The 26074-nt window shown below is 66.6% G+C and overlaps 4 protein-coding genes across 7 annotated transcripts in view; 1 reads left to right on the top strand and 3 right to left on the bottom strand.

The window, feature by feature from the left end:
* Window positions 1–517: 517 nt before the first annotated feature.
* LOC309599572 (cocaine- and amphetamine-regulated transcript protein-like) lies at window positions 518–1727 on the bottom strand (the record flags this gene model as incomplete). The annotated part of the gene is made up of 3 exons (XM_082331120.1): window positions 518–741; window positions 907–990; window positions 1596–1727. The coding sequence occupies 3 exons, from the start codon at window positions 1725–1727 to the stop codon at window positions 634–636; spliced, it is 324 nt and encodes a 107-aa protein (XP_082187246.1). The 3' UTR covers window positions 518–633.
* A 501-nt stretch (window positions 1728–2228) lies between these two features.
* Window positions 2229–4315, bottom strand: LOC309599429 (uncharacterized protein). The gene is made up of 6 exons (XM_082330887.1): window positions 4260–4315; window positions 3457–3609; window positions 3069–3377; window positions 2859–2984; window positions 2686–2775; window positions 2229–2438 (listed from the first exon to the last, which is right to left on the bottom strand). The coding sequence occupies exons 1-5, from the start codon at window positions 4284–4286 to the stop codon at window positions 2695–2697; spliced, it is 696 nt and encodes a 231-aa protein (XP_082187013.1). The 5' UTR covers window positions 4287–4315; the 3' UTR covers window positions 2229–2438; window positions 2686–2694.
* A 1552-nt stretch (window positions 4316–5867) lies between these two features.
* Window positions 5868–7547, top strand: GADD45B (growth arrest and DNA damage inducible beta). Its single transcript, XM_082331569.1, has 4 exons — window positions 5868–6067; window positions 6160–6261; window positions 6522–6735; window positions 6863–7547. Exons 1-4 carry the CDS (start codon window positions 6030–6032, stop codon window positions 6974–6976), a joined length of 468 nt encoding a protein of 155 aa, XP_082187695.1. The 5' UTR covers window positions 5868–6029; the 3' UTR covers window positions 6977–7547.
* A 5756-nt stretch (window positions 7548–13303) lies between these two features.
* GNG7 (G protein subunit gamma 7) overlaps window positions 13304–26074 on the bottom strand; it is a 79781-nt gene continuing 67010 nt past the window's right edge. For all 4 annotated transcript variants that reach the window (XM_082331427.1, XM_082331425.1, XM_082331428.1 and 1 more), the window contains 2 exons: window positions 21454–21571; window positions 13304–18024 (listed from right to left, as the gene is read on the bottom strand). In XM_082331427.1, coding sequence (XP_082187553.1) covers window positions 17899–18024; window positions 21454–21534 — 207 coding nt within the window. In that variant the 5' untranslated portion in view covers window positions 21535–21571 and the 3' untranslated portion in view covers window positions 13304–17898. The remainder of the gene's footprint in view (window positions 18025–21453; window positions 21572–26074) is intronic.

Genomic DNA, 26074 nt, shown 5'->3' with positions numbered 1-26074 from the left:
GCTGTGCAGCGCGATGCAGTGCAGGGCCTGGGCAATGCCCTGTGGTGCAGGACGGAGCAGGATGGCGCTGGGCTGTGTGGCCCCCTCACAGCCCCCTGCCCTCGGCCTCCGTTCCCAACCCGCCTCTCCACCCACCGCCTCCAGCGGAGCAGGAATAGCCGGTGCCGTGGCCACCAGAGCCCCCCCGGGCCCAGCCCTTGGCCCCCAGCCGCGTCCCCCGCTCCCGCTGCCCCACCGCATGTCCCACCCCAGCCTGAGGTGCCCACGCAGACCCGCAGCAGGATGGGACCCACCCCTGCCCGGCACCCCAGGACCCGTGCCCAGCGGCAGAGGAGCGCGGACACCCCACAATCCCCCAAAGAGCAGGCAGCGGGCATGAACCCAAGTCGTTTAATCTGGCCCTGGCCCCGGAGAGCCGCAGCCCCCCGGGCCAGGGCACCCAAGGGTGCCAGGGTGCCGCGCAGGCATGCCCAGGCACTCGCTGGCTGGAGCCAGGGCAGAGCAGGAGCGCGTCCCGGTGCGGGGAAGGGGCTGGGGGCCCACGGCTTCCCCTCCCCTGCCCGGGGCACGGCCTGGGCCAGCAGCATCCCGGCGGGTGGCAGCGTCCCCGACGTCCCCGACATCCCCAGGCCCTTAGGAGCACTTGAGGATGAGCAGGTTGCAGGCGGTGCCGCGGGGGCAGCTGCAGAGCTTCCCGATGCGTGCTCCCTTCCGCACCGCGCACGGCTCCCCGGGCTCGCACTGCGGGACGGCAGCGGTCAGCGCCGGGGCTCGGCCAGCCCGGCCCCCCTGGGGCTGCACCCCCGCGACCGGCACCCGAAGGGCCTAGCTCCGGTGCTGGCCGCGGGGTTTGGCCCCCCCCAGCACCCAGGGCTGGGTGCCCACCGCCCCCCAGCCCGGCCGTACCAAGGGCACCCAGCTCAGCCTCTTCTCCACCGCCGGCAGCTCCCTGCTCCCCAGCTTCTCCAGCACCTCCTGCAGCGCCTCGACCTGCGGCAGACAGCACCGTGTCACCCCGAGTCCCCCGGGGCGCCCAGGGGCTCCGGATCCACGGCACCCCGAGTCCCCCAGGACGCCGGTGCCGGATCCTGTCCCACCCACGAGCAGCACCCATCCCCGCAAGTTGCACCCTGGGGCATACGCACCGCTCCAGACCCCCTGTGCCTGGCTCGGTCCCTACTGGAGGGGAATCGGGGCTGTGGCAGGATCAGGGGGCTCGGAGTGTGTCCCACCGCCTGGGTGCAGCCCCGCGTCCCCTCCCCAGCACCCACCGCCCGCTCCCGCCCAGCGCAGCATCTCCCCCCGCCGCACCTGAGCCAGAGCAGCCCCTCGGGGCAGGAGCGGGAGGGAAAACCGGGTAAAAAACGCCAATTCCCACATCCACGTCCCGGTGCCCCTGGGGGAGCTGCTGCGAGGAACCCTCCGAGCGCCCAAGAGCCGCGACAGAAAACCAGTGGCGAGGTCTCGGCCCCCCCCCAACAACCTGGGGACACCCCAGTGCAGCCAGGACCAGCCCCTGCGCCGGGCAGAGGAGCCGGAGCTCCCCGAGGCCGGCGGCCCCGGCCCCCGCAGGCATCGTTCCCCTGGCCCCTTACCAGCTCCGTCTCCTCCCGGCTCTGCCCGGGCAGGCCCTCGGCCGGCTGGAGCCCCAGCGCCAGCTCCGCGGTGCCGGGCAGGACGAGGCCGGAGCCGGCCAGGCAGAGCAGGCAGAGCCAGGCGCTTTCCATGCTCCCGGTGCCGGATGCGTCCCTGGATGCTCACGGACGCGCCTGGCTCAGCCGGATTTATACCCCCCTCCGCCGCCCCGCCACAGCCCACCCAGGGTCGCCGGCGTGGGCAAACGCCCGCTGACGCAGACAGGGAGCGGGCGCCCAGCGGGTGCCTGTCCCCCCCAAACCTTGCCGCTGACATCAGGCGGGACGAGGGGGGGACACGTCCCCGGGAGATGCATCCCCTGGGACACAAGTGCCCCGCGCCGGCGGCCAGGAGCCGGCGGGACGTACGTCAGCGCCGCGTCCCGCCGGAGCAGCCCGAGAGCTGGCGGGCACAGAGCCCCCCCGGGGCTGAGCCCCCCCAGCCCCGCAGCGAGGCAGAGGCCACTCTGCCAATTCCCTGAGCAAACACGGCTGCGGCACGGCTCATCCCGGCGCGTCCCACCCGCCGGCGCGGTGCTGGCAGAGCCGAGGGTCCCTCCGGGGATGGCGCAGACAGGGCGGCACGTGGGTCTCACAAACAGCTTTATTCCAAAGAAAGGGACGGTGGGGGGGACAGAGGGGGTGCTGCAGCCCCCCCAGCTCTGATGCAGAGCCGGCCAGGGTGGAGGAAGGCTGCTGCCCCCATCCCTGCAACCAGGACCCCCGGGGGGGGCAGCCCCCTCCGCGAGCGGAGAGCGGGAGCGGCGGCCGCCCCTCCGGCACGGCGCGGGGGCGCGGGTCCAGCTGGAGGGGAGCGGACAGGGGTGAGCGGCGGGGAAGGGGCCGTGGAGTATCCCAGCCCCCCCCGCCCCGCGTCCCACAGCCGCACCAAGTCCCCCCGTGTCCCCACGGGTTCCCCCCACCCCACAGCATCCCTGGGGGGTCCCTTCGCGTCCCACAGCCCTCCCAGGCCCCCCCCCAGCGGGGTGATGACGTGCGAGCGGGGCCCTGCCGGGGAGCGGGTCCCGGCCCCGGGCACCCCCAAACCCACCTGCCCTCCCTAGCTGCGCGGGGGCTTCTTCTGCCGGCGGCTCGGCCTCGGGGGGGGCTCGGCAGCCTCCGCCCGGCCTTCCTGGAGGCCCTGGGGCACAGAGGAGCGGCGGGGTCATGGGGGGGCCCTGCTCCTTCCCCCCCATCCCACCCGCCCCTCGCACCCCGCCGTACCACGTAGAAGCCGGTGTGGTATCCGCTCATGTACCAGGCCATCAGCATGGCGGCCAAGGCCTCCTCCTCCTCCTCTTCCTCCCGCATGGCGCGCAGCAGGGCCGGCGGCCACGGCGGGGGCATCGCCTGCCAGCAGCACCCCCAGCCCATTAGGGAGAAAATGAGGGGGGCGCAGGGTGCCCCAAAGCCGGGGGGACGGCAGGCACTCACCTCGGGGGGCTGGGGGGAGCAGGGCGCCCGCTCGCCCTTCCTCCTCCTCCTCCTCCTCGCACCCGGGGGCAGCTCCCACGACGAGGGGGTGCTGGGCCGGTGGGGCCCCTCGCCCCCCGGGGCGTCGCTCGCTCCCCAAGGCCCGGGGCGAGGGGGCAGGAGATCGGCCAGCGCCCGCTCCTCGGTGTTGCCGTAGCCGTCGAACTCCACCAGGCACGTGCCGGAGCCGGGGTCCAGTGCCCGCAGCCGCGCGGGGTACAGCAGCCCGTCCCCCGCCCAGGCGGCGCTGCAGGCGTCGCCCACCCGCCACTGCGGGGAGGCAGGGGGTCACGGGGGGCACGGCGGACCCCGGCTCCCACAGGGGGTTTGGGGGACATTGCTTGCTCACCTGGTGGCCTTCCTCCTCCTCCTCCTCCTCCTCGCTGGGGGCCACGCTGGAGGTGGGGGTCTCGGAGTCGCCGTCCGAGCCCTCGCCCGGTGCGGCCCGGGGGGAGCGGAGCCCTGAGGACGGGCCGGGGCCGGGGCCGGGGCCGTCGGGACCCTGCGGGCAGCAACGGCGGCGCTGGGAGCGGGACGGGGGCACCGGCACCCGCGGGGCGTCCCGGTCCCATCCCGGTCCCCGATACCCCCCCTCCACCGGTCCGGTCCGGTCCCCCCCGACCGGGCAGGTCCAGACCCTCCAGCCCCGGTCTGGTCGCCCCCAGCCCGGCCCGGTCCCCGTCCAGTTGCCCCTAGCCCAGTCCAGTCCCAGTTTGGCGGCCCCCAGCTCCGATCTGCTCCCCCCCAGCCCACTCCGGTCCCACCCCTGGCTTGGTGGCCCCCAGCCCTGGTCCAGTCCCGGTTTGGTGGCCCCCAGCCCGGTTCGGTCACCCCCAGCCCCAGTCCCGTCGCAGTTTGGTGGTGGCCCCCAGCCCTGGCCTGGTCCTGGTTTGGTGGCCCCCAGCCCTAGTTCAGTTGCCCCCAGCCCGGTCCGGTCCCGGTTTGGTGGCCCCCAGCCCGGTCCCGTCGCCCCCAGCCCCGGTCCAGTCCCAGTTTGATGGCTCCCAGCCCCCGGTCCGGTCGCCCCTCGCCCAGTTCCGTAGCCTCCAGCCTGGTCCGGTCCCCGTCCCGGTTTGGTGGCCCCCAGCCGCGCTCTAGCTCACTCCCAGCTCGCCCAGCCCGGTCGCCCCCCGGCCCCGGCCCGGTGCCCACCCGCGGCCCCGGGGCGCTCTCGGCCATGGCCCGGTGCGGGCGGCACCACCCCCGCGCCGCACGTGGCCCCGCGCCCCGCCCACACCTCCCCGGCCACGCCCCCTTCCCGCGCCGCGCCCCCTGGGTAATGTAGTCCCCGCCCCCGCGGCGCGGGCGGGGCGGGGCGTGCCGCGACTACGTTTCCCAGAGGGCAGTGCGGGGGTGGGGGGAAGCGAGAGGGCGGGCAGAGCGCCGCCGCCGCCTCTCCCGCCCCCTGCTGGGGGGCGGTGTGCGAGACGGGAGCGCGGCCAGCGCTGCAATGAGTTGCGGCCGTGCTCGGCGGCGCGGAGACGCGGAGGGGTCGGGGGGGGTCGGGGACACGCGAGGGGGGGGCGCGGGGGACAGCGGGGACACGCACACGGTGCCAGCACGGCCCCGGCGGGCGCATAGCGGCGTGGGGACACGGGGACGTGGGGCATGGCCGGGGGGAAACTGAGGCACGGCGGGACGCGGGGACCGAGGCGGGGGGACCGGGGGGGGGGGACACACAACTTGCGGAGCCCCGGCGCACACGCGGGGGGGGCGGGAGCGGCGGGAGAGCAGCGCGGGCGCGGGCCCCGGTAGGTGGCAGCCGCCGCCCGCCCCAGCCCCGCCGCCCGGTTCCCGCCCCCCCCGGGGCCCCGAGGTCCCGCGCGTGTCCCCGTTCCCCCGCTCCGAGCGCGCCGACACCCCCCCCCCCCCCCCGCCGTTACACGTCTCGGTGCACGGACCGAGCCTCCCCCGGTGCAGCCCCCGCCGCACGGACAGACCCCCCGGTGCAGCCCCCGGTTAACGGACCGACCCCCGGTGCACGGACAGATCCCCCCCCCCCCCCCCCCCGCAGACCCGTGTGCACGGACCGACCCCCCCCGGTGCAGGGACCGGCCCCTTGCTGCAGCCCCCGGTGCACGGGCGGACCCCCCGGTGCCGCCCTCCGTGCACGGACCGACCCCTCCCGGTGCAGCCCCCCCGTTAACGGACCGACCCCCGGTGCGCGGACCGAGTCCCCGGTGCACGGACAGACCCCCCCCTTGCAGCCCCCGGTGCACGGACAGACCCCCCCCTTGCAGCCCCCGGTGCACGGACCGCCCGCCCGCTGCAGACCCCCGTGCAGGGACCGACCCCCGGTACCGCTCCCGGTGCAGGGACCGACCCCCGGTGCCGCTCCCGGTGCACGAAGAGACCCCCGCCTTGCAGCCCCCGGTGCACGGACCGACCCCCGGTGCCGGGTCCGACCCCCGGTGCCGCTCCCGGTGCACGGACAGACCCCCCCCCCTTGCAGACCCCTGCCCACGGACCGACCCCCGGTGCCCGGACCCCCCCGGTGCCCGGACCCCCCCGGTGCCGCCCCCGGTCCCGGTGCGGGGGGGGGGGGGGGGGAAGAACGCGGGGAACCCCCCGCCCCGAAACTGCCCCCCCGCCCCGCCTCGCCCCCACGTGGGCCCCGCCGGCGGCGTCCAATCCCCGCGGCGCCCGCCCGCCTCTTTGTGCCGGAGCAGCCAATGGGCGAAGCGGGGGCGCCGCGCGACGCCCCGCCCCTCAGCGGGAGGCTATAAAAGGTGGCGCCGGGCGCGGCGGCAGCTCAGAAGCGATCGCGCTACAACTGCGGCTGGAGGCGCCGAGCACCGCGACAGCACCGCGACAGCACCGCGACAGCACCGCCGTCACTCTCGGGATTATCGCTCTTGGGATTTGCCTTCCCCCCGCGGAACCCGCGGCCCCTGGGCGCCCGCCCCGGATTACAATTGCACCATGACCCTGGAGGAGCTGGTGCCTTGCGATAGCAGCAAGTGAGTGCGGCGGCCCCGGGGCCGGGGGGGGGCCGGGGGGGGTCGGTGGTCGCCGCCGCCGTTGCTCACCGGTTCTGTCGTGCCCTCCGTAGGATGCAGGCGGTGAGCGAGGCGGTGGAGCGGGTGCTGGTGGCGGCGCAGCGGCAGGACCGGCTGACGGTGGGGGTCTACGAGTCCGCCAAGCTCATGAACGTGTGAGTACCCGGGGGGGTTTGCGTGGGGGGGGTCCCATGGGGATGGGGGGGCCCGGCCGGGGCCAGCGCAGGGCTGGGTCCCTGGGGGGGGGGCTGCCCGGAGCACCCCCGGTGCTGGGGGGGGGGGGGGGTCTGTCCCCCGTCCCCTCCCTGCAGGCAGGGGGGTGGCCCCGCTGACACGGGGTGACAGCTCCGGGGTGGGGGGGCTGCCCCATCCAGGGCTGCTTCGGGCCCCCCCGTAACGCCACGTGCGCCCGCAGGGACCCCGACAGCGTGGTGCTGTGCCTGCTGGCCGCCGACGAGGAGGACGAAGGCGACATCGCCCTGCAGATCCACTTCACCCTCATCCAGGCCTTCTGCTGCGACAACGACATCCACATCCTGCGCGTCTCGGGCATGCAGCGCCTGGCCGCCATCCTGGGCGAGCCCGAGGCGGGCGCCGAGCCCCGCGACCTCCACTGCCTCTTAGTCACGGTGAGTGGGACGGTGATGCAGGGCCACGCACCGGCTGCCCCGTGATTCACGGCGGGCGCCGCGCCAGGGCCGGGGCGGGGGACGCTCGGGGCCGCGGTGGCACTCACCGCCTGCTTCTGCTCCTCAGAGCCCGCACACGGACGCCTGGAAGAGCCAAGGGTTGGCGGAGGTGGCCAGTTACTGCGCCGAGAGCCGCGACAAGAACCAGTGGGTGCCGTACGTCTGTCTGCAGGAGCGCTGAGCCGGCCCCGGCCGATGCCCGGCTCTGTACCTGGAGAAGGAGTTAAAAAACATAAAATGGCAGGAAAAGGAAGGAGAAACGGCCAGTTAAAAAACACGAACCCAAACACCCACCGATTTTATTTTTCTTTTTAACCGGAGAGGAGAAAGGAGCAGCCCGGCCGCACCGGTGGGCGTGCGGAGGCGAGCCGTGGCCGTGCCGTGCCGGCGGCCCGGTGGGACGTTGGCCGGAGCCGTGGCGAGGAGTTGTGCTTGGCCGTGGGGAGCGTGGGACCGCGCCGAGGAGCCGCGGGGCGCGGAGGCGATGGAGACGGAGGCTCTTCTGGTTTCGGTTTTGGCGCCTGTGACTGGACAGAGGCGAGGACTGCGGAGCGATGGATTTCTGCAAACGAACTGCTTTTTCCAAGGAATAAATTATCGTCTGCGTTGATGGACTTGCAACGCCGGTGTTGTTTTTTTTTTTTTTTTTTGCACTCAAGCCACTTGGAGACCCCGAACTGAATCTATTCCAGAGTCTATTCTTATACTGAGCTAAGGAACGTAATTATTTGCAATAAAAGATCTATAAGGTGCGGGTGTCTGCCTTCCTCCGTTCCCACGCCGCTCCCGGGCGGGGTTTCAGGGTGGGGCCCCCCCTTGGCATCGGCCCCCGCCTGCCCCCCACGCTGCCGGGGAGGGGGAACCCCCCCCACTTTCTCCAAAAAAAGGGGCTTTGTCCGCAAAAACCGCCCACGGGCTGCAGCCCCGGGGCTGGGAGCCCCCGCAGGGCCCTGAGCTCCGTGGGAAACTGAGGCACGGGGCGGAGGGAGGGGCTGACCCCAGGTTTCGGGATGCAGCACCCCCCTTCCCACAGGAACCGCGGCTCCCTCCGACCGTGGGAACGGGGAGCGCCCGTGGGCCGGGAATCCCCCTCCCCGCCCCTGGGGGTGATGCAGCCTGGAGGCCCAGGGGAAACTGAGGCAGCGACCCGAAGGTCCCAGTGCCACCACTGTGGGGTGTGGGGACCCCCGGGGGCTCCCCAGGTCCCTCCTCGGGGCAGGAGCCACCCGCCTGGGCACAAGGGTGTGCATGCGTGTGTGTGTGTGCACACGCGTGTGCGTGCCAGGGCCCGGCGCAGCGCGGGCGCTGCCAGCCCTGCTCCGAGCATCCCAGCGCCGGCGCGTTGGAGCAGGCCCCGACCTGAGCTCACCCGCGCTCGCCCCCGCCCCGGTTCACACGCGCACACACGCGTGCACGCACACGCATGCACATGTGACATCCCCGTGCACCACGCTGCGTGCACCGGTGTCGGGCCGGGGTGACGGCCCTGGCGCCGTTCCCTGGGGCGCGGGGACCTGCGAGGGCCGGGCTCCGCGCCAGCCCCACGGCTGGCACCTGATGGCAACTCCTGCCCGGGACGCGGTGTCCGTCCTGCCTGGGGACACGGTGGCCGTCACAGGGTGCCACATGTCTTGGGGACGTGCCCTGTGCCCTCCCTTCGGGCTTTGACTGCAGGGGGGAAACTGAGGCACGGAGGGACGTCGGGGGGGGGTGACAGCCCCGGCTGAGGCCACCGAGGCAGCCGGGGTCCCCGCCGGCAGCGTGGCAGCCTGGAGCCGGGGGGGCCGTCCCCATCGCCGGGGCCGCGGGAGCAGGTGCCCCTGCCGCAGCCCGGGGGTCCCGCGGGGCCAGGCAGGGCCTCGGCGGGGGGGAGACCCCCCGTGCGCTGGGCTGGGTGCCCCGAGCCACGGCTCCCACCCTGCAGCCGGGGGGGGGACACACGGCAAGGGACCACCCAGCCTGGCCCACCGGGGCTGCCCGGCCGTGCCACGAGCTGGCAGGTCTCAGCTCGGAGCCGGGGGCTGGCGGGGGGGGCGAGGGGGCTGGTTCAGCGGGGGCAGGGTGGGCCCCGGGCTGCACCCACCAAAGGGGGGGACGCGGGGGGGGGTACAGAGGGACAGCGGCGCCCTGGGAAGCTGTGGGGCTGCGGGGTGGCTGCGTCACAGCCCTGAGCCCTCCTCACCTGATCCTCCCGTGCCTCAGTTTCCCCATCTGCCAAGGGCCGAGCTGCCCTCCCCCAGTGCAATTCGGGAAGGCGAGAGCCCGAGCCCCGAGTCCGGCTCTGGAGCGGGGAGGTTTGGGGGGGACAGGGACCCCCCTGTGCATCCCCGGCGGGGAACAGCGTGGGGGCTCCGGGAGAGCCTGGGGGCAGCAGCGAGGGGCACGGCTGCAGCTCGCCCTCTGCCTCCAGGCTGCTGGCAAAGGGCACGGCACGGCACGGCACGGCACGGCTCGGGGGCACCCATTGGTGTCAGCCCCCAGGAGCGCCCAGGGAAAAGCGGGAGGGAAAGGGCCGGAGGGCAGGCTGAGCCTCCCCAAAACTCATTTCACTGGTGAGGCAGCTGGTCACGAGGCGCCGGTGACCCCGGCCTGGCAGCGGTGCCACCATTCCTGCCCCCGGTGTCACCGCGCAGCCACCCGTGTGATGAGCGCGTCAGGCCGGGCTGAGTCACGGCCCCGGGGCGGCGGGGGCCGGGATGGGTGCTGGTCCCTGGAGCCCCCCGGGACCCCCGGCCCCGCGGCACCCTGCACCCCCAGCACCCCTGGCCCGGCCGGGCAGGACACCCACGGCGCAGCCGCAGCCGCAGCTGCAGCCGCAGCCGCAGCCCACCCCGGAGCACACGCGGAGCCGCCCACACGTGTGCCGGATCACGCATGCACATGCCCACACATGCCCCCCACCCCCCACATTGTCCCTGCCCCCCCCGAGATCCCCCGGGCCCCCCCAGGCAGCGGCACGTTGCACCCCAGGGGCCTGATCCTGCAGCGGGGCCCAGGCAGGACCCCCCGCACTGCCCACACCCCAACGCTGCCCCAGGGACCCCCCAGGGACCCCCCAGACAGAGGGGGGCAACGGGACCCCGCAGTCGGTGGGGGGCAACGGGACCCCCTCCCCCTGTAGCCACAGCTCCCCCCTTGCAGCCCCCCCAGGGCTCCCCGGCCGCCCCCGAGCCCCGGCGTCCCCGGGCCTGACTCACCGCGGTCCTGGCGGCGCGGGGGCGACGGGGATCCCGGCTGGGCGCTGAGCCGCACTTTCCACCCGGCCAGAGCCGGCCCAGACACCGAGGGCGGCTGCGGGGTCTGGGGGGGCCCTGATTCAGCGCCGGCGGGGCCGCGTGTGGCCGGACCCCTGCCCCGGCACCCTGCCAGCACCGCAGCACCGGGGCGAGGGGTCCCGGGGAGGGAACGGTGGTTCTGGGCTTGTTTGACTTGGCTAGCGAGAGCCGTGGCCCCCCGCTGCTGTGACCCCCCGCCGCTGTGACCCCCAGCATCCCTGCCACCGTGGCCGCTGGCATCCCCACCGTGGCCCCCCGGCATCGCCGCCATGGCGGGGCCCTGGAGCGGGGCCAGGGGCCACACACCTTTCCGCGGCACAAGGTGCCAGTGTGCCGGCGGCGCGGGGAGCCGGCCAGGGCCAGCCCGACGCTGGGAGCTCAGCACCGGGCGATAATTAGACCCTGGGCGATAATTAGACCTTGGGGGCTCGCAGCAGGGCCGCATCCAGCCCGGGTGTGCAGGACGGGTGCTGGGCACCCGCCCCGAGCGAGCCAGCTGTGCCCCCCACCCCAAGAGCCCGGCACCGCGAGCAAAACACACACGCGTGTGCACGCACGCCTGCAGGCACACGGCACCCACACGCGTGCGCCCGGAGACGTGTGAGCACGGCAGCGGCTGGGGGCCACGCCTGAAGCCGGCCGGTGCTGCTGCGTCCCGGCACGTGGCCCCCCGGCTTCCACGGGCAATGGCCGACCCCCCGCCGCGGCGGGGCTGCGGTTGGTGCCAAGGGGGGGCCGGATCCATGCGCCCCCGCCCCGGCCGGGGAACGCCGCGCCGAGCGGGGGGCTGTGGGTGCGGGGGCCCGCTGAGCCGGGGGGAGGCAGATGCAGTTCGGGCCCCCGGGGGTCGCGGCCGCGTCCCCCCGGCTTACGGGGACCCCGCACACGCGTGCACAGAGCGGGGGCTCCGTGCGTGCGTGCATGCGTGTGCGCGTGCAAGGGGGGCTGAGGGAGGGGGGTGTCTCGGGTGGGGGCGCACACCGGGCCCCCGGCCTGGCTCGGGGGTGGCTGCGGCCAGACAGGGCCGGGCCGGATCCTGCTCCGCGCCCGGCGCGCTGGGGAGGCCACAGCTGCTGATTTATGAGTCTGGGCTGGGTGGCCGCTGGCGGCAGGCAGCGGCGCTGGCCCCGGGGCTTTGTCCCCAGCCGCCCTGCAGCCACCCAAGGGGAGCCATGGTGGAGCCCCCCGGCACGGGGCTGCCCATCCCTCTGCCAGGGGACGGGGGGCCATCGCCCACCCCGGCCCCGCGGGACCCCCTCCGGCACCTCGCCCCATCCCGAGCTCCGGCTGGAAACAGCCTCCAGAGAGGGGCCGTGGGGAAACTGAGGCACGGAGCCAGGGGAGCTGCGGGGTCCCCGCGCTGCACCCCGCTCCCCTCCTGCCACGGGGTGAGGGCCTGTGTCATGGCGCGTGGGGGCGGGATGCCGGAGCAGGAAGCCGCCCCGTGGCGTCATGGTCGCGGTCCCAGTGCGTCGCGGGTGTCCCGGTGCCCCCGCGTCACACCGGGGAGAGGAACGGCTCGGGATCCCCCACGGCGGCGGGGGCGAGCGGCGGAGGCTGGGGGACATGGAGGGATTCCCCGCGGTGGGGCGCGGGTGGCCCCGCGTCCCCGCGGTCGGAGCGGGGCTCTCCCTCGCGGGGGTCCCCAGGGATGGTGGGACGTACCCGGGGCCACGCGGTGCCGCGGGGGAGCCCCGGCTGCGGTGATGCCCGCGCCCCGGTGCCACCCGGACGCTTCTGGGGGCCGACGCTGGTGCCAAGCCCTGGCGGGACCCGGGTCCGGCCACAGGGCCGCCCCGCTCACGTCCCCGCAGCCCCGGCCCGCGGTGCCAGCAGCTTCCCCGGCCCCGACGCCAAGGGCAGATAATTATAGCTGCAGAGAAGCTAAAAATAGCCCTGCGAAGGAGGGCGGGTTATTTTTAGCCGCGCTCCCAGCTCTGTGCCACCAGCCATCCCGGCCCGTGCCGGAGCCCGCGGCTCCACGCCGGCAGGAGGGTCCGGCGGCCTTTCATGTGCTGCCAGGCCCCAGCGCCGGGCGGGTTGGCTTTGAAGCGGGTTTCCAGGAAGGTGGGAGCAGCTCCCGGCCTCCCCGCCGCGTCCCGGCGTTTCCAGTGAAGCTGGGGGAGTTTGAGCAGCTGTGGAATGGGGGGGGGGCAGGGACCCCCCGCCGCTGCGGCTCTGCTCGTCCCCCCCCGGCCGCGGGGCACCGACACGGGACCTCGGGCTGTGCCGGACCCCCGAGACCCAGCCGCGCAGCCGGGCATCCCCTGGGCAGGGTGATGGGGCTCAGCCCGAGGACCACGGCTCGGACCTGCGGCAGCGGCGTCCGGCAGAGCCAGGCAGGCGGTTTGCAGCCAGGGCTGCCTGTCCCGCTGCCTGTCCCGCTGCCTGTCCCGCTGCCTGTCCCGCTGCTGCCCTTCCCAGCTCGACGTTTCGGGTCAGACACTGAAAAATCCCAGCTATTCCAGACGCGCGGAAGAAGCGTGGCTCCAGACTGCCCGTACGCAGCAGCGGCGCACATTCCTGCAGGGCCGGGCGGGCAGGAGCTGCTCCAAGCCTCTTCCCAAAGCCGCCGGCCTGGAGGCCGCTGCCTTCCAGGAACGCAGCCCCCGTGGTGCTCGCTGCCGCCGGCCAGCTCCGGCACCGGACCCCGGTGCTGCTTTGGGTGGGAGCTGCCGGGAAGCCGAGCGGGGAGACGAGGCCGCTGCCAGGGCAGGCGGAGGCCCCTTCCTTTTCTCCGAAAAGGGAAGAAACGCTGCTCTCGGTTTTGCTTTGCTGCGGCTCCACGGGACAGGAGGGCCCCGTGCTTCCCGGAAAGAGGGCGATGCCGAAGGGCCGGCTCCGGAGCCAGCGCGGCAGGAGCCGCCAGCGATGGGGAGCATCAGGGCGGTGTGGGAAGGGTGGGAGAAGGGGATCGCCGAGGGGCTGCTGCTGCAGGCCGCGATCCCCGGGGGGATCCCGCGCAGCCCCCGGGGCGACGGCCCCGTCCCACCCGCTCGGATGCCCCAGCACCCTCGGGCGAGAGGGCAGGCGGCCGCGACGCCCCGAGGACGGGGCCGAGAAGGTCTCGGCTGAAGCCAGCTGCGGAGGGAGCAGCAGGGAGGGTCAGCCATCCCCCGGCTCCCACCGCCTCCCTTCCCGCAGCCCCGCTCCTCCGGGAAGGGCACTCACCGCACCGGGGACGCGGCCGTCCCCCCGCCGCAGACGCAGGGCAGGCTGGGCAGGAGATCTGGCAAAATGAAAAGTGAGCCTTTTTATTGTGTTATCGATTCACTTCTTAACAACAATTCCACAAAATATTAAACACTGTGCAAGAAATTGGTCTATGGCACACCAGAAATAAAAACCAGAGATCCAAAAATGCAGACGTTATGAGGAGCCTACGTTACAGACACCGATTACTTCCTAAGTACAGTCTTTACAAACCTTGATTTGCGTTTGGCAACAAGATCAGAGTTTGGCAAATAATAATAATAATAATAGACCAGAGAGAAAAAATTAAGAGCGCAAAGTATCAGACGCGTGGCTTCGGTTCAATGAAGTAAATGCATTATTTTTACTTTGTTAAATAAAGTTGACTTTTTAAGTACTCGGAGGAAGGGGGATCTGCTCGGCTCCGGGCTCGGGAGGCTCCGGCACCGGCACCGAGCCGCTGGGCCCTGCCGGCCTCGCCGCTGGGACGGTCCCCGCGACAGGGAGGGGAGGACAAGGAAAACGGACCAAAAAGTTAAATAGAAGCAACGTTTCCTCTCTCCCTTTTCTTTCGCAGTCTCTCTCCTTTCTATTTTTGGCAACGGCTTCACCGCACGCTAAAAAGAAACGCCAGACAGATTTGGGCATGTGTTTACGTCCAAAAAAAGGCCTTTGTGGAGCCGGGGCTGCTGGCACCGCCTGCCCCACGCCCCAGCAGCGGCACAAGGGAGGCCCCGGCTCCCCGCTCCCCCTTCGCCATCTGCAGCACTTAAAAAGTCCTGAAAAGTGGCTTTTTTTTTGTCCTTTTTTTTTCCTTTTTTTTTCTTTTTGGCAAATGCACTAACGAAGTACAAGCAACTACTGTAATTTGCACTTATATTTATGCTATACAAAAACATCTACAGTATGATCACTGATTTACTCAGACGAGGAAAAAAAATAATAAAAACAACAAAAAAAAAATAAAAGGTCGAGGATTTTTCCACCTAACGAGTCGCCCGCTGAGAGACACCAGCACCCGCCGGCAGGCCCCTGCCCGCCTGCCCGCCCCGCTCGGCTCCCGGCAGGCCCCTGCTGCCGCCGGCCCCTCGGCATCCCCGTGCCGGGAGCCCCCAGCCCCGTCCCCAGGCGCCCAGGGGACCCCAAGGATGCTCCCGCCCCCTTCCCCCGGCTCCGGCCGCACGCTGAACCTCAACTTGCCGCCTCGCCGGCCATCCCACCGCCGGCACGGCGGCACGGCTCGGGCGAGACGCCGGGGATGAGCGCGGCCCAGGCGGGTGGAAGGGCGAGAGGGGAGGCAGACGGACCCCGATTTGCCGGACCGTGGCGCGCCTGGTTGGCTTCGCCGGCAAAGCATCCCGCGGCGTTCACCGGCGGAGCATCCCGCAGCGAGCCACGGCGCTGCGGGCCCGAGCCGCCCCGTCGCGATCCCGGGGGATGGAGAGGGCGGGATGCAGGCAGGGCTGGCGCCCGCCCGGGTCGGGGTGTCGGGGTGGGACCCCCTCGGGCAGCGCGAGCCGACGACGGGGTGGGGGGACGCGGCCCCGGGTCTCGAGCGGAGGAACGGCGCGCGGCTCCTGCGGTGACCTCGGCCGCTCGCCCGCTGCCACGCAGAGCGCAGGTTTTTCTGGCTGACCTGCAGCTCGGGCACTGGCCTGGTCACCGGCTATAGCACCATGCACTGGTCTCTAACATAGAGGAAGAATCAGCAATCTGGAGTAGAAAAATAAGGCTGGAACTGTACTAGATTAAGGACAGAGGAAATTCCCTCGTGGAGAAGAGAAAGCCCTGCTGTGGCAAAACCCAGGCGCACCTCAGGACAGCGCTCGCTTCCCGCTACAGACGCGGCGTTCAAGAGCTTGAAGTTATGTTGGATGAGGGATTTAAAAAAAAAAAAAAAAAAGAAAAACCACCAACAAAAAGGCATTGCCTGTCGCCGTGCCGGGGCTGCCGCCCTCGGCTGACGGACGATGCCCAGCGCGGTGCCAGGCTGGGGTGCGAGCAGGGCTGGGGCCACGCTCGGCCGCGGAGGGAAATAAATGCACTTCCCTCTGCTCCACCTCCCGCAACGCTCGCAGCGGGACGGGGCGAAATCCGGGGGTCGCCAGCAAACCTGGCCCGAGGCTGGCGCCGGGACGGGGGCCCGCGGCGCGCCGGAGACAGGAGCTTTAAAACGCTCCCTTCAGCGAAGGGCCCTGGGAAAGCAGCTGCAAGATGTACACAGGAGGTGCTGCGGTTTGCGTTAGTGTTAAAAACACGTTGGGGTTGTTTTTTTTCCAACTTCATTTAAAAAGGCAAGTGATCGCGTACTTAAAAAAAGCCATGGCGAGATACCTGCAACCAAGAAGTGTAAATGGAGCATCTCTGCTAAGCACGGCCTCCGCCGGCACTGCCGAGCTGGCTGCGTGGCCGGTCGGCGCTGGAGGGGGCCCGGCTGCGCTCAGCCCGACAGCCCGCCGCCCACCCCTGCACGCAGGAGGAAGACCCTCGGAAGCCGCCCTTCCTCCCGGCAGATGCCAACCCGCCTTCCCCGGGTACCAGCCACGCGGCCGCGGGCTCTGCTCCTCTCCCTGCCTTCGAGCCGGCCTCCGGCATCGCCCTGCGCAGCTCCCTGTGCCTTGGGAGCCCGCGACAGCCCCGGGAACGCCATCATCCTCCAAAAAGCGGCCAGCAAAGCCTCCCAGTGCCCCGCCCGGACCAGCGACCCCGACCAGTCTAAGCACACGCAGCACCCAGTATGGGCTGCAAGGTTTCCTCCCTCCAGCTGAACCACAACAGAAAGCGTGAGCACGGTTTTGGGTTTCGAAAGCCGAACCCGAGGGCCTCCTCCAGCCTCCCTCCCGCAGGGGCTGCCCGCGGCCACGGGCAGCGCTCCCTGTCCCGTGAAGGGGTCGGCCGCGCGCGGTTTCCATCCCAGCGGGAGGTCGTGGCATTTCAAACCAAATCCAAAGCATTGGGGGAATGGGAAAATCCCCAGGATTTCACATCAGGTGTGGGTTTTTTTTTTTCCCTTCTCTTCCCAAAACCAAAACTCGGCACCGCCTGTATTCGGACACCAGCGTGAGGTGCCTGTGTTCAGGATAACCGGGAACGGGTACCGGTGTGCTGGTTAGGGAACCGAACCGTGCCTCTGCCTACCGCGGGGAGCGTTCGCCATCCCGAGGAGCCGCCAAGCCCCGGGCCCTGCCCTGCGGACGCAGACCGGGCTCGGTCACGTAAACCCGACGCAGGGGACCCGTCCTCTCCCTGCCGGAGCTGGAAGCCGTGAGCGATGCCGCGGCTCCGACGGCTGCAGGGCGCCCAGCACAGCCGGGGCGGCAGCTCCGGCGACGCGGTGGGACGTCCCTGAGCTCTGATCTTTCTCCCGAGCATCCGCCTGCCCTGGCACGGAGCCGCCGGGCTCCGTCGCTGCCATCGCTCCGCAGGGCTCTGTGGCGGGCGGCGGGAGGAAGGCTGGCCTGCTTGTCTCCTCTTCCTCGCGGGCTGCTCCGCGCCGGGTGATCCCCGGCTCTGCGGCGCGTGCGTTTAACAGCGGTGAACAAAGCGCTCCCCGTTTAAATCACATGTCAAGATTTCCAAGGGATGGGAACCGAACTATTTCTTCTACAGCCTTACCCTCATCTCCCCGAATTAACTGGGTTTAGTGGAACGAATTCCACTTGCCACTCCCGGTGAGAAAAAGGGAGGTGGGAAATGCTGGTAAATCTGCCAATTTTAGTGTTTTGGACTGAGACTCTCCAAAAGGGCAATTTTAAAAGATTTCTCACATGAGACTGCACAACAGAAAGCCCCTTCCCTCCCCCCGCCCCCGGTACAGTCCCGTTTGGGAAAAACAGTGGTAACAGCACAGAGAAAACCCAGAAGCGATCGGAGGGGCTCGAGCCCGGCCTCCCCCATGCCTCGGGCTCCCTAACGCCGCTCACCGAAACCCTCTCGGCCGATGGATCCGACGCCAGAGAGCGTTTCCCCGCGGTGCCGTCCCCTCGGCCCGGCAGAGCCGTGCGGCGCGGGGAGGGAGCCCCCCGGCCTCCATCCTCCTCCCCCCGGCCTCGGTTCATCCATTTGCAACAGCAAGTTTTCCAGCCGTGTTTTGCTTGGGGTTTTTTGTCTTTTTTCTATTAGTTTTCTACGAAATAGGTCCCCACCTGGGCTCTTCTCCCTTGTTCCCTCTGAAGAAACAGAGCGAGTTCTTGGAACGAGGCGCTAATTGGAAACTAATTGGATCGGACCCACTCAGAGCTTTGTTCAAAGCTCCCGCCGGCCAGGTCCCGATACTCGGGTCTTGCATCCCATTGACAAATGCAATAAAAACCCCCACTGCCTGCACCACCCCGGTACCAATCTCGAATGTCGCTATTAAAAATACAACCCCCACCCCTCAACCCTGTGTTTTTTTTTTTCTGTTTTGAAATTTGGACCCCTCTCAGTGCGGCACCGGCCCAGGAGCAGACACTCTTCCCTAAACCACCTGCCAATTTTTTTTTTTTTTTTTTTTTTTTTCTTTTGAGATTTAAGTTCTATTTGAATCCAACATTTAGTGTTTACCCCTCGGCGCAGTTGTAAGTTTGTAGCTTGGTTTCAGTCGATGGAGAACGGTGCCCTGCCTGAGAGATCGCACGCGCCGGAGCGAGGAAAGCTATAGGATGATACAAGGCTTTTTGTCCTTAAAAGGATTCTCCGAGGCGGGCACTCCAACCAGCAGCGGGTCGTTCCTGGCATGTTGCTCGCAGTAATTCATTAGCTCGGAAGACGCTTTCGAGACCTAAATGTTGCAAGAAAGCAGAAGGTTAGTGAGAACGTTCAGGTGAAGGCGCAGAGCTCAGCCCACGCAGCGCCAGCGACCGCTTCCCAGGCTCCGCGGGGAGGAAGAGAGCCAACGTTCAGCTTTTCGTTAACAGAAACTTTGCGGAGATGGCGACAAATGAAAAGGGGAAACGGGCACGGGAAAAAAAGTTTGCAAGGTCTGACATAAATAAAGCGATGAGTACGGGGAAAATACTCCCAGCCGAGAGCAAGAGATTTAAAAGAAGATATTATTGTCCTCATTTCCAAGGGCTTTGGGATAAAAAAGAAAGGAAAAAAAGCTGGCTTGAGAGCGGCCGTCCTCTGATGTTAAAAATGGAGGTTTTGAAACCGTTAGAAACTATTACTTAAGGCTCTGTTTATTTTAGTTCAAAGATGTCTTCTGGGAACCGAGAGCCCAGAGCAGCCCGGCAGAGAGGGGACCGCGGTGGTGGGCGAGCGACGCGGCGGCACCGTCCGCAGCGAGGCGGGTGGGCGGCACGGGGAGGGCCCAGGCAGGGAGGTGCCAGCAGCTCTGGAGACCAACAGCAACCCCTTTTTTATTCATTAACTTAATAGCTGGGTGAACACAAGGCGAACACAGAGCACAGATGCAACCCTACCACATCTGGAAGGCCCAGATGTGACCTGTTGTAGCTGCAGAGCCTTACAGCAGCAGGGATCTCCGTGGCTGCTGGGCACCGGGGCGACTCACCCCTCTCAGCTGAGCCGAGCCGTGATTGCGGGGGACGTCGCGGCACTACCGGGGCTCACCGCGCTCCGCAGCCTCGCAGAGGATGCTGCGGCTCGCGGCCAGCGCGGCGGGCGCTGCCGCCTGCGGAGCGATGCAACCTGCCCAGCAGGAACGTGCAGTTGCGCGCCGTCGTTATTAAACCTTTCAGCGGCAAGCGAGAGCGCGCAGCGAGGAGAAACGGCGCTCGCGACAAAACCCCAATTCTCTCCAGCTTTGGGCAAACCACTTAATCTGTGCTTCCACACCACAGGGTGGGCTCCCTCCTCCTTTTCTTGGTGTCTCCTGGAAAGGCAGGTCCAGAGACTGCAGCAGACCTTGGTGGGAGACTCCAGGTATTATTGCAATATTAAGCATCCAAGTCCTAACCAGTAACGAACGCTTCTAACGAACACCGACTGCTGCTGGCCTGCACTTAAACACACTTAGCACATACACTGGGATCCAACAGCAGAACTGCTCTGCAGAGACGAGGTCAAGGCTCTACCTTAACCCTATTACTCACATAAGACAGTAATTACGCCTAATCCCAGAGCAAAGCGAGGGGAAAGAGATTAGCTTGCCGGGAGCGCGGCTGAACCTGTTATGAGAGCAAGCGGCCTGGAAACCTCCGCGCTCCTCTTAAAGCTTCAGCTGCACGAAGGAAGGGAAGGATGAGCCAGACCTGGCCCCTCTCTCGCAGCTGTACGGGCTGCTCGGGCTGGGGAGGAGAATCGCGGTGCGGTGGCGGGGCCGTGCTTCGACGGCAGCGCCGGGTGCTCGGTCAGACCTCGCGGGGAGGAATGGCAGGGCTTTCCTCAGGCTGCCGCTCTCGCTGCGGGCACAGCTTCACCCACGGCTCACGGGGCAGCCCGCTCCCCTCATCTCCGAAGCGTATCGGCTCATTCCTCTGCAGGCAAACGCACGTCTCGCCGACCTCGGCTGCGAGGTAGGGAGAGCAGGAGCCGGAGGAGCCAGGACTCGTTTGACGCTGTACTTAGGAGCTGGCTGGCTTGGCACGCTCGCCCGAGAGCTGGGTTTGCGGATCACGGCATTATTGAAAGCTCGCCCAGACAGCACATCTTCTCCACTCAGCCTAAATAGCAGCGTGTTGTGGTCCCGCCGCTGTTGTTCCTTCCCAGCAAAGCATTTAGGACGGTCACAGCTACAAAGGTCGCTAAGTATACACACACCCTCCTTCCTCCTCGGCGTGCACCGTTTGGGATCCTGGAGCTGAGACGCGGTAATTCTTAGGAGCGTCAGCAACGGCTGTGCTGGGGGAAGACCTGTAATTTATTTTGTGTTCCCTAAAATGGCCTCGCTGATGGGTGCATCGCTGGAGTCTGGAAAGTGGTGGTCCTAAAAACAGCTACAAAACCTCATGGCTTTTAAAAAAAAAAAAGATATTCAAAGCAGCAGCAGCTCCTGCACATCAGAACCGGAGATGATGAGGGACCTGCTGCTGCAGAAGCAGCAGGGACTGAAAGTCAAAGAAAACATTCTTTGACCAGGAAACTGAATTAAAAACTATCAGGTGGATTTAACACTTATGCGTTTTACAGTATTTCGGTTTCACTGTGCCTTTCTTCACCACGCACGGGGCTTTCCTTTGCCTGACTAACGACAAGTGACTTTCCATGAACGGATCTCGCCTCTCCCCTCCCAGGGAGCTTCTGGGAGGGACGGGCAGCGGAGCGGCCCGACCCAGCCAGGCAAAGCCCAGACGCGGGCAGCAGGGCTGCAGAGCTGGGTGATGAGCGTGGTTCCTCTGTGGCTTAGGAGGTGTAAATTCAGAGAGTGCCCTGGGGTTTCCTGCTGACGGAGCCGGGACTTGCTGCCCACACGCTAATATTTGTCTCCAGCAAGGGCTCCTCTCCAGAGCTCACGTGGCTGAACGAGCCCCGGTACCGCAGTCACCGAGCTGGTTCCCAGAATAGAGTGAAAGCTCCTGGAGGATCCAGTCTCCGACTCTCAGGGGAGGCTGTGGCGCTGAGCACGTTACTGGCTCCAACCCCCCAGGGCCAAAGGGAGCTTTATTTCTGGGGCTCCTTCGCTGCCCCAGCAGATTGCTGGTGAGCCAGCACACAGCTGAGAATAGACTCTGGTTTGCTATCCTGGACAACTGCAGCACAAAATTAACCTTCCCTAGCTCTACCATAAACGTGCCTCAAACTAGAGCGAAGGCGTGCCAGCATCCTTTTTCGTTTGCAAGAATGCAGCAGCTGAGAAATAACTGCAGGCAGCGACTTTCTCAGAGGAACTGCATACGGACCGTGAAGCCCTCCTGCAAAAAAACAGGGCAACGAGGCTGGAACGCACGTGAGCAGGCCTGGCAGAGCGTTGCTGGGTCCGGCCCCGGCAGCTTCCGTGTCCTCACAGGTTGCATGTGCCCAGGTGAGCTCCAGGAACTTCCTCCAGCGGCTGGTCCGCCCTCGGACCGCGCCGTCACCTCTAACACCTGGGAGAAGCTGCCCAGGCTGCGACCTTACCTCCCGGTATGAGCAGTGCCTGGGGGAAGGGGGCTCGTCTAGAAATGCCGCAATATCTGAGCCGGAGACACGGCAGCAGGATGCACGTGGTCGGAGAAATCCCAAAGCACTTGCCCAGGGACCCTTCCCGCTCCCCCCCTGCCCACCCCAGAGGCAACGCGTGTCGCGCTGCTCCAGCTCCTGCGCTCACCTTGATCCTCTCGATGCCGGCTTCGATGCGGAGCTGCTCCACCAGCTTCCGGGCCTGCGCTATGTTGTTAGTTGTTGACATTGTCTGCCATCGGCTCCAGGCCCAGCACGCGAGAATACTGCAAAACAAGGAGGGGGAGAAGGGGGTTGGCATCGTGCACGAAGCCGCCACGCCACCGTGCGCCATCTGGAAACGGGTTGTGCAGCACGGCCTTGCTGGCAGGCACGTGCAAAGGGCTTCCACGAGCTCTAAACTGATGACACCAACTTAACGCTTCCTGATTTTGCGGCAAGTTCTCCTTTCCTTTAAACAGCGCTCTTGGTGCACTCTCTTCAGGCTTTTTTTTTTTTTTTTTTGATTGAAAAAAACCAAACAGAAACTTGCCGACAAGAGGGGAAAAATGAAACTTTTTCTGCAGAAAGTCCTGCCAGATGCCTTCAACTGACCGGCCGGAAAAGACGGAAAAACAGAAATTTTCCAGCCGACGCAACCTGCCGTGCACCGCTCGCAGCGAGCCAGACGGGGGAAGGTGGACGGGGACGCTGCTCGACCGCAACCGCTCACGGCTCCGGGATGTTCACCCTCGCTTTTCATCTGCTCGTTGCACCGCTGCCTCCGTCCCGCCCTGAATCCCGTGGCAGGATTTCCTCTGCACAATGAGGCTCCAAGCAGCCACCAGAAAGGCTCGATACCGTACAAACTCAGACCTCTGCTATTTATCCATCATTTTGCAAATTGATATCCCTGAAAAAAGCAGAGTAAGAAAGTAAGAGCGACATACGGTGCCAGGCCGGGTGGTAGGTGGCAAGTCAGGGCTCGGGCAAGGGGCAGAGGTTTCTCAGATGCCAAAGCACTGGATGGAAGCAGGGGACAGGCAGCGAGGCACGGGCACAGACACGGGGGATAGGAAAGCACGAGAGGCACCGATCGCTCACGTCTCAAATGAACCTTCCACAAAAATGGTGCAAAATACAGGCCCAGCAGAACATGGAAACGAGGAGAGCACCACAGGGCGAGCCGGAGCCAGAGCGGAGCGGGACCGGAGCTTTGCCGAAGCACACCTCCTTCCCGTGCACCAGGCGGCCGGTCTCCGAGGGGCTCGTGGACCCCGTCCAGCTGCCAAACTCCGCACCCATCCCCGGCTGCGCTGCTCGTGGGGCTTTAATGTACCTGTCACCTGGCCGGGTGCAACCTGCACGGGGGGCCGCGTCCCTGCGACCGCCACGCTGCAGCCGGGCGCCCCGGCAGGGAGAATGCAGGCAGTCAGACAACCTTCCTCAAAATTTAAAAGCAGCAACTGAAGAAGTTTGTCTACGAGACCGACACAATCCATCACCGTCACTCAGGCCAGAGCCGCGGGGCAGCGGCCAGGGCTGCAGCACGCCGGAGGGCAGCTCTGGCCACGCCGTCCCAGCCCGGCCCCCTTGGCCAGACACCGATCTCGGGCCGTTTCTTTATGATCACCTCCGTGGGGCTGCTGCAGGGGTGTCAGGAAAAGTCACCTCCTTGCCCTGCCGGCAGTGACTCAGCCCCTGACCATTCGGCAATGGCGGGGAACGGGGGCAGAGGGCTGCAGCGCGTACCCCCTCCCACCCCCGAGAAACCATTAGACGATGCTGGGAGGAGGGAAGAGCCAAAGCAAACAGAGGGGCAGCTCCCAGCGCCCCGGCCAGCCGCCCACTGCAGCCCTTCTGTGCTAGCTTTAATTAGAGACTCCTGCAGTCTTCTCCCCAGGACCGGCGGCTTCAAAGCCAGGCTGAACTGCTGCCTTTACTGGGGGGAGGAGAGCGGGGAGTGTCTGCCCCATCTAAAACCCTAGCAGACTCGAGCTGTCTCGCCTATGTTTAGACATTAAGGGAGTTTATTCCAGCCCACAACGGCACTCTTGGGGATTATTTTGCTTGGCAGCAGCATGCAACGTGTGCTGAACTTCTCAATCCCTGAACGGCACTCAGCTTCGTTTGCAACACCGAACGCTGCGGGAGAAAACAAACGGTGCTTTGGCCCGCGCCGCCAACTCCGCCGCGGGACGATTCCCTGAACTAGCAGGGGTATTCGGAGATCTCCGCCTCTCGAGTCCTGGAAGATGTTAGTCAGGACGACATGGGAAGCCACGCTGCTGAAATAAAGTCTGGTACTGTGGAAACTGGGAGAAGGAAGCAGGCTGGTCCCCGGGGAAGGATCCTCCTCTCCTGCCCCGATTTCCTAAGCCACAATGCTGCAAGAGAGAGACTCGGCCGGTTTGCAGCGAAGCAGGATGCCCTCGTGCTAGCAGTGCCGGTGTCACACCTGAGCTCAGACTCGGGCCCCGGTGAGACGGCACCGTGTCTTTCACCAAAGGGTCCAGAGTCCTACGACGAGCTCAGCCAGCACCCAAAGTCCCACGTCAGGATGCCAAACCACACACAAGGAGCTGCCTCGCCTTGGACGGCAGATGGGTGCTGGTCCCGGCCTTCCTGACATGGCACGGGGTATGCTCCGCTCCGCTCTGCTCTCTTTTCCATGAAAAAGCAGCACCTCCAGGCGGGAACGCTTTATCTGGGATACAGCTTGCTCCTTCAGCATCAAGCGCCCTCCAGACCCCAGCCCTCCGAGCTCTTTGGGATTTCGGAACAGCAGCTCGTGTCCAAGGCCGCTGTGATTCCCTATGCAGGCTGAGCAAGAGCTGGACCCCGGCTGCACTAGCGCTGCTGTCAATTTTCATGTCATTAATCCCTGGGAAAAGCAGGGAAGCTTTGCCCGTTAGGCAGCTAGCGTGCACACAGCTACTTGTGGCCATCTTATCATCTGCTTTTCCAAAGACAGCCCTGCTAACAGCACCTGCTATGGTGAGAGCAGTGATCTTGACGCTCCAGAACAGTGCAGGCAGCATCAGGACCAGGGAAGAGCTCTAAGTCAAGCTCTTTCTAAATCCGTACCGTGAACTTGAAAGACCTCCCCACTGCCAAGAGTTCATTCCTCATTGACAAAACAATCCTTCACCTGGATAAAGACTTAGCAGGCAGCTGGAGGAAAAAAAAATACAAGCAATCAGATGTAATTTGCGTTTGCAGCAGCAGCAGATCACCTGCTTGTACTTTCCCGGCTTCCTGTTTATGGAACAAGGCCGATGAATCAGTCGAGGGCGAGTTCCTTAAGGGACCTTCTGCGGCAGCACTGGGAGACGCGCAGCCCGCGTCCCCGTCCCCGCAGCATCCCGCGGCTCACGCTGCGCGGGGGACACCAGCCTGGCTGAGGAACGATGCCTTTTACTAAGTACGGCATGGACAGAGCCCTGCTGCGCGGCAGCCATTACCCAACGACTGTCTGAAAAGGCCTTGGCAAGGGGGAGAAGTTTTACTCCCTGGAGCCCGGTTTCACGGAGTCTTTGCAAAGCGAAAGCAACACTTGTGAATCAGAAATGCTGCTTCGCTTGGGCCATTGCAGCACCCAAGCAGGCAGGCGCCCACCTCCCCCTGCCCCTGCGCTGCCGAGCGCTCTCCAGCCCACCACCGCCATCCTGCCTACGGCAGCAGTGCGCTTTGCCTCTCCCAAGCGTGAAGAGCAGCATCGATCGCCACTGAGCACAGGGGTAGAGGTTTTATAGCACCAAAATCTGCAGCAGCAGCTTCTACTTCTTCCTCGGCCGCCGTCACCCGGCGGCAATGGCACAGGGCTCCCCTGGGGGAACCGGGCGAGTGGTCCCGGCACGCCATGCTGACAGCGCAGTTCCTCTTGCGGTGTTTTAAATTTCCAAGTACAAATTTCAGCAGCCGAGCTCTCAGAAAGGTCAAGAGGAGTTTTGCAGAACGCAAAATCCTCCTCCAGCTGCAGCCCGCAGCGGCTGCCCATCCCGTGCATCCCTAAGGCTCCTCGGCGGCTCCCGCTCCCGGCTGTTGGCACAGGTTGGGTCTGCGCCGGCTCCGCAGCCGCGTGGTCCCCGGCTCCGCAGAGCCGCAGCGGGACCTGCGTCGCTTGAGTCCGGCGTGGGTCAGGTAGCCCGGCCTCGCTCCAGGACCGCTCTGCCCGGTGGGAGTTTCAAAGCAGCTTCTGTTCCCTCGGTGAATAATTAACCGAGCGCGTCATTAGCAACTGGAGACCGTCGATACAAAAGACCCAGAGGGTTGCTGCGTGGCACACGAAGGGCGTCCTCGGGATTTTTTAAAAGCCAAAACAAACTTTAACGATGTCATTCAGCAGACTTATACGGGCGCGTAAATAACTCATGAGGTAAAGGTATTTGGAAAAAAGCCATACAGAAGCATGCGGAGTAAAGTATGCGTGATGCAAACCAGGATGACATGCAGGACACAGCTACGTCGTCCCTTTTCCAATCTTTGTTTTAAAGAAATCAGCATTTGGAAAAGGAGGGGGAGGCGACGTCTGCAGCTGGGCCTGGGGAGGAAGCACAGGACGGTCGGGACACCCAGGTCTCGTGCAGATCCTCCTGCCTCCGCTCTGTCATCCGACCGCAGAGAAATGATCCCTCCGGCCAGGCTTCCTTCCTGCACGGCGGGCGAAGCCTTCGGTGCTTGGCCACGACCGACCTCCTCCCGCCCCTGCCCGCAGAGAGCGGCCGGCCAGGGCAGAGTTCTCCTTTCCCGGTATCTCCTATGACCCTGCAGAACGACGACGCCGCTCG

Source organism: Platalea leucorodia (genome assembly GCF_965183815.1).
Source record: "Platalea leucorodia genome assembly, chromosome: 21".
NCBI lineage: Eukaryota > Metazoa > Chordata > Aves > Pelecaniformes > Threskiornithidae > Platalea > Platalea leucorodia.
This window is presented reverse-complemented; position numbering and strand designations above follow the sequence as displayed.

Coding starts and splice junctions, on each gene's coding strand:
- GADD45B (XM_082331569.1), top strand. CDS start 6,030: ATGACCCTGGAGGAGCTGGTGCCTTGCGATAGCAGCAA. Junction 6,262..6,521: donor TCCGCCAAGCTCATGAACGT/GTGAGTACCCGG, acceptor GTGCGCCCGCAG/GGACCCCGACAGCGTGGTGC. Junction 6,736..6,862: donor TCCACTGCCTCTTAGTCACG/GTGAGTGGGACG, acceptor TCTGCTCCTCAG/AGCCCGCACACGGACGCCTG.
- LOC309599429 (XM_082330887.1), bottom strand. CDS start 4,286: ATGGCCGAGAGCGCCCCGGGGCCGCGG. Junction 3,610..4,259: donor AGAGCGCCCCGGGGCCGCGG/GTGGGCACCGGG, acceptor TGCTGCCCGCAG/GGTCCCGACGGCCCCGGCCC. Junction 2,776..2,858: donor ACCACACCGGCTTCTACGTG/GTACGGCGGGGT, acceptor TCTGTGCCCCAG/GGCCTCCAGGAAGGCCGGGC.